We start from the raw sequence: 6,256 nt of genomic DNA, 5'->3' as shown, positions 1-6,256 counted from the left end.
AACCACTAACAAACATTCCAATTATGTATGGCAGCGTACATGGTTGGTTTTATCTGAATTGAGTAACATGACGTATGCTATTAATTAAACAGAAACTGCTTAGAAAATTCCAGAGAAACAGTTGGTTGCCTTCAACGAAACTATGTAGGGAGACTTATGCATATTGTTGAGGGGATTGACGCCAACGTATACATATAGTTCAAGGTTATGATAATGAGAAGGTCGTAGGACACAGATCAACTCATCCATAAATCTCCTAGTTTCATTTTTTATGTAAACATTTAAAGTGAAATAAACACGTAATTCAAATCATAAACATGATTTAATCATAACAAAAATATGTAAAATAATTTACAAATGCAATCTATTTAAATATAAATAAATATTCCATAAATATGTAAGTTATTGGAAGCAGTGTACCATTTCACACTCTTATTCGTCCTCCTTTTCTAATACAAAATACATGTGATATTCTTCTTTTGGATTTTTCTCTTTTTGTTTTGGCGTACTTGCTATTTCTTCCGGTGAAATATATTCTCCCTCTTCTGTCTTTAATTTGGCATATGACTGACCGTTCTCGTCTGTTTGTAGATCTAAATACCCGAAATTTGAAACGCCTTTATCATTATCGTTTATTCGGTTATCCTCGGGTAAACTCGAAGTTGGAGATAAATAGTAATGATTTCCTGTTTTAAATCCCTCCTCACTTGGAGCACTCGGTAGTTTTCTTGATATCGGGGATTCGTCTATACCATGATTCTTCTTTTTGTTTGGTGAATTTATTGAAGGGACCATCTAGAAAATAACCAGAAAATGAGGTATAAGAATGGCGTTCATAAATAGGTAAACATAAATGACATAAAATATTCACATGACATTACAGCTTGAATCCCTTGTTACATGTTATCGTTCTTAAACCCTTGATAATATATAAATTATACTGATTACTAGTAGCATATGATAAAGGTCCATTCGTAAATGTTGACAATTTACAGAGACTTATCGAATTATGTAGGGTGAGTATAGATAGTGTGATCCGATGGGGAAATACAAAGGAAATGACAGGGTTACTTTCAAAACTCCTAAATCGAATAAATAACAGGCAACGCCAAGGCAAACATAAGAAAAGGCAAACAGTCTAACTATATTCCAAAAACACTACACAGTGGTATAATGTATATTATCACTAGTATGTTTGGTGTTGTAAAACAAAGGATTGACATACATGTACCGGTAACAAACATCACATGACATTTTTCCCACTGAATTTGTTCGTGTATTCTATTTTATAAGCCATAAACTTACTTTATGAACGTCTATTTCTTCATAAGCACTAGACCTCCGTCGATTGTGGGAAACTGATTTATACCTCAAAGACTTGTCGGATTCGAAACTTGATTCTTGACTCTCTGAATTACGTTTTCTGCAACAACAAAATATGAATTAAAAGCATGTATAAGTATTGGTTAAAGATACTAGTCTAATATGAATATCTTAGAAAATCGGATCGAAAGGTTTAGCATAAAGAAAACTTTATGAAATGATATATGTATATTTAAAATCCTCTACAGATAGATTTGAGAGGGAAAAAACTTGTAAAGTTTTATGTACATCACTTCAGAATAGGACTTATCATTTGTAAAGGACGATAGAACATGTTTTATATATGAGCTAATTTCTTCTGCGAAAATTTTAAACAGGCACCAGCGCCCTTTACACATTCACTAAACGTCTGTTTGAGTATGTTTCTTCTCCTTGCGCTTTTACAGAGTTATCATAAATGTATTTTTACGGATTTCATCATTTGTCCTACATTAATACCCCAAATAGGAATAAATATAAATGCTACTAGTATATAAAAAAACACCAAATAATTGAATAGTATACCTACTTGAGTTTGCATTGTTTTCTACAATATATCACAATAAGCATTATTATAGACAATAGAATCAACCCAGCTATGGCACCTCCTACAAACGGTAATAGTGATCCCGGAATTGGACCGAATTCTTTGCTTTTAAGATTGTTATGGTTTGTTGGTGTAGTTGGTTTTCCATTTTGAGGGACAGTAGAAATATGTGCATCTGAAAAACAAAAATATATATACTTAACACGCATAGGTGTACGACATTGTTTCTACATTTAGTTGAAAATATGCAGGATGCACAAATTATATCAAACAATCATGTCTGAAGTTTAGTTATTGCAAAACGTCTCTTTTCAGATGTTTTCAAACAGACGGTGTTTTTTTTATTCTTATCCATGTATACTATATCAAAGCGAAACCCGTCCCGTCGAAATAGCGACTTAAAATCCGATATCCTATTTTGAGAGAGCGAGTGCTGCCTCTTCTGTTGGGAGGCCATATTGATAAGAATGGTTGTTTAATACTCAACTTCTATAATTGTTAGTTTTTTAGGGTTCCTTGGTGAATTGTTGATCATTTATTCAGTTACTTATTACTTGTTGTCCTGTATCAGCCATTTATTTTTATTTTTAACATCAAATACATGGTACATTTTATGTAAAACAGGACGTTTAGCAATCCTCAGGCAGTATCATGTATACACATTTGGAAACTATTAAGAGCTTAAGTAAAGAATAATATTTATTTTAAAGAGAAAACGCACGTTTACCGCTGTTTTCAATCTCGAAAGTGTTCAATTCAACATTATGTGTTATTCTCGAGTTTTTTCTGTATTATCTGTATTGGACCTTTCTTGTATTCATGCAGTATACATTTTTTTTCAAAGTATGAACAATTGAACTGTTAGTTTTTATAGATAGAGAGCTGAATTGCCAATAAAAGGGACATAAATGTAGCAAGCTAATTATTATTTCCATAATCTTATTAGTTGTTACTTCCCCTTATACATGTATGTTTCCGTAAACTGAACTGCAATAACTCTAAATACCTTTAGGACAAATATTCTGATAAAACTGTTTGACTTTTCCCATCTGTGGCGACATTTTTCTGTTCATTAAAGAAGTAACTGGTTTACAGTTATCTCTATCCAGTACTCTTTCTAAACAATGCATGGAATCGTCTATGTCTCTACAAAATAGAGAAAATTAAATGAAAAATTAAAAAAAAGTTAAATTATAAATTAACAATATATATGAATATAAGTAAATGTAAAAATATGAATTTGTTTAATATGCACTATTACGTTTACTATATAAACAGTCACAGGTTATAGTCCCAGTTGAGGCATTGTGAGTAATGAGAACAAGGATATCTTGAATGAAATGTGTGCTTTTATAAAACGAAATGAAAAATACTCATTATTCATACCATTGTTTGTGTTTTTGTGTATTCTCTTTTTTCTCTTAGAGCATTGAGACAGGTTGTACTAGAGGCTGCTTCCAAATCCAAATATTTTTACCCAGAAATTTTACACAATAGATACTATGTGCTTTAAGCACCTGTCCTTGGTGGCTCCTGCATTTGGATAACTACATATTTAAATCATAGTTATGTGCTTCAGCCAGAAGGAGTTTATGCTTGTGTTGTAAAATGTTTAAATTTTTCAGATTTATGTGAATAGGTTTAAGTGTCCTTAAAGCACCTGCCCTTGATGACTCATGCATATGAACAACAATACTATTTGCTCATATGCATCAGCCACGAGGAAGGACTTAACTCGGAAGTTTGTTTTTTTTTTGTTTTTTTTTTTAACTATAATGGATGTGATTCTGCTTCTGGTGCATGGTCAATAATCACTTAACATACAGATTTTGATATGTGACTACATGTACTATTAACTCAATTTATATCACATATTTTTTGTCAAACGTGTGTATTGTTATTTTTGTTTATTGTCTATTGCAATTGTGTGATACAAAATTCAATTTACTGTTTATGACTGTAATGGGTCCACTATTGGAAATAATATATATATATATATATGATCCCAATGCTGCATGATCATGTTGTATTGAAGTAAACATAATAGTAGTTGAAGAAGAAGAGACAAATGATTTATTGTCGTTTGCTTGACGTCCAGTGACAAATAGTTCATGCATGTTCAGGATGACAGGAGGAGAGACAAAAATCATAACTGAGGTTCAAGGCACAAAGAGCTGATTGTTCATACTGTTGTGGATGTGCGTACTATTTCTTAACCGTTTGAAATAAAAACACATGAAAAATGAACCAACATTTATTATGTTTTTTTTTATATATATAACTTACTGGCAAAGATGGCGTCTATCAGCAGGACTGAAATGGTGTCTTCCTCGGTGGAACAATGTTTCGTCCAGATATTGTGGAAGATTGTCAAAACAATTCAATGTCCTCATACAGCACCGCAAGCCAACATTTGCATTACCAATATCTAAATATATCATGACATTTTGAATAAGTACAATTACTTAATATATTTTAAATATAATGAAAGTTGAAGAATTCGCTCTCAAACTGCAAACAAAAACCTGTTTTCCCTTTTTTAATTCTAGCTCTTGTTGCGTCTTATTGTTATAAAAACACCATAATATCACAGAACTTTATAAATTTCTGATACTTATATTGTTGTGAGCGTTAGTTTGTATTTCTCTAAGCTATAACATGTACAATAAAAAAATGTATGTAACAAATCTTTCCTGTCAATATCAACATTATATGAATTCGTTTTCCGACTCAATTTTCATAATGCTGGAATTTTGAAATAACATTAAAATGAGGACAAGGAAATTACAAAATAGAATGAAATTCAATATAATTATATGTAGCAACAATTGTTTGTTATCAACGTTGTTTTTTTTTGTTAAATTTTTAACTTATACTTTGTAACAATACTTATAAAAAGCAAAAATCTTAAATTTAACATAACAGAATAGCAAACAGATGCTTCGGAATGTTTAGCACAAAAAGTCATTGTCGATATCCCGCGCATACAATACAATTTAAATCAACTTACTCATTCTAAATCCTGCACAAAATCGTCGCCTTTCTATATTTCTTTTCCTTACGTCTGCTCTTACAGAGGGGAACATCATCAAATCCATCTGGGGGATTACTAGGTTGGAGTCAAAAGTCAAAGCAGTTTCATTGTTGTGTACAGAATTGTCTGGTGATGAGGAATCTATATCATCATGTGGTGCTGGCACAATTTCTTCATCTTTTTCAGGGTCAGAATTCGTGTCATTTTCATCAGTTCTGTTTTGAATCGGAACTTCAGTAACAGAAGCCGTTTCTTCGGAACTATACCCAAATGTTGTAAAATGCGGATTCTGACTGGTTCTCGCCTTTGTTGTTATTTCTTTTGGTGCAATGCTTACCGAAACAGGACTAGTAGCAGTAGTAACTGTTGTCGAAGATACTGTTGTTCTATTTAATCCAGCTAAACTTTGGATTTCTGGAGTTGTTGTTGTTGTTTGAGTTGAAGGTGTTCTCGGTTTGAAAGGTTGAAACTGACCACTGTAATGATCTCTTATCATTTCAGGCGTTAGTATTTTAAGTCTTTTATGTCCACTGTTGTTTAAAGTTATTGCGTTTGTGCCCACCATTTCACTTTGGATTTGTTTACTTTGTAATTCTGGTGGATTTACAAGTGATCCCGAGGTTAAATGAGAATCTGTAATTCCTAATGACACAGCAGAATTTAGGATTGGTCTTCTAGAAAATCCATCCCTACCGGAATATTTTTCAAACTCTGTTCCGAATGTATTCTTTCTTTCCCTTCTTTTCCTATGCTGAATATTCTTGACCGATGTCAAAAAGTTAGAAATAGTTAGTGCATGAATTTCGGAGATGCTTGTACCCGAGCGTACGTTAATCGATGAATTACTTACAGTTGTCAACCTTAATTGATCCGACATGTTGATGTTCCGAACTTCCGGAATGGTCGCCACTTTTTGAAACTACCTAGTTGTCGTCTGTGTTGATAGGTTCTTTTGATTTAACATTATCCTTAAAGACATAACTTTTTGTAAGAAAAATTACATATCTTTAAAGTATTTATATATAAATATATCTAAAAGTTGTATAGTCCTCTCTATGAAATATTCGGCAAAGTTTTTTAGAGTACATATATTTTGTGGATAAGAATTGTCAATCGTATATTTTTACATGTCACCGATTTGTCATTATTTCACGCTTGATTTGGCCTGTCAAACTTAATATTTATATATAAGTACACGTATGTAGGTATTATGATAATAAAATGGCAAAAAAGTCGTGATTATATATCTCTATATATAATGTTATGATGGTCTTTTGTTTGTGTTGGAAAGATAATTTTTGTTTTATTATTTT

At 31.9% G+C, this 6,256-nt stretch overlaps 1 protein-coding gene across 1 annotated transcript; it reads right to left on the bottom strand.

Annotated features, from left to right (window-relative positions):
- Positions 1 to 411: 411 nt before the first annotated feature.
- Positions 412 to 6,042, bottom strand: LOC134726333 (uncharacterized). The gene is made up of 6 exons (XM_063590736.1): positions 4,920 to 6,042; positions 4,196 to 4,337; positions 2,916 to 3,055; positions 1,892 to 2,084; positions 1,306 to 1,423; positions 412 to 795 (listed from the first exon to the last, which is right to left on the bottom strand). The coding sequence occupies exons 1-6, from the start codon at positions 5,818 to 5,820 to the stop codon at positions 433 to 435; spliced, it is 1,857 nt and encodes a 618-aa protein (XP_063446806.1). The 5' UTR covers positions 5,821 to 6,042; the 3' UTR covers positions 412 to 432.
- Between the last annotated feature and the right edge of the window lie 214 nt (positions 6,043 to 6,256).

Source organism: Mytilus trossulus, chromosome 1 (assembly GCF_036588685.1).
Source record: "Mytilus trossulus isolate FHL-02 chromosome 1, PNRI_Mtr1.1.1.hap1, whole genome shotgun sequence".
In the NCBI taxonomy this organism is placed as follows: Eukaryota; Metazoa; Mollusca; class Bivalvia; order Mytilida; family Mytilidae; genus Mytilus; species Mytilus trossulus.
This window is presented reverse-complemented; position numbering and strand designations above follow the sequence as displayed.

Bases quoted from the DNA above. Each gene is read 5' to 3' on its own strand.
- LOC134726333 (XM_063590736.1), bottom strand. From the start codon at position 5,820: ATGTCGGATCAATTAAGGTTGACAACTGTAAGTAATTCATCGATTAAC. The intron at 4,338-4,919 runs GTAAGTTGATTT...TGATATATTTAG, and splicing joins TTGTGCAGGATTTAGAATGA to ATATTGGTAATGCAAATGTT. The intron at 2,085-2,915 runs GTATTTAGAGTT...TTTGTTTTTCAG, and splicing joins TCAGAATATTTGTCCTAAAG to ATGCACATATTTCTACTGTC.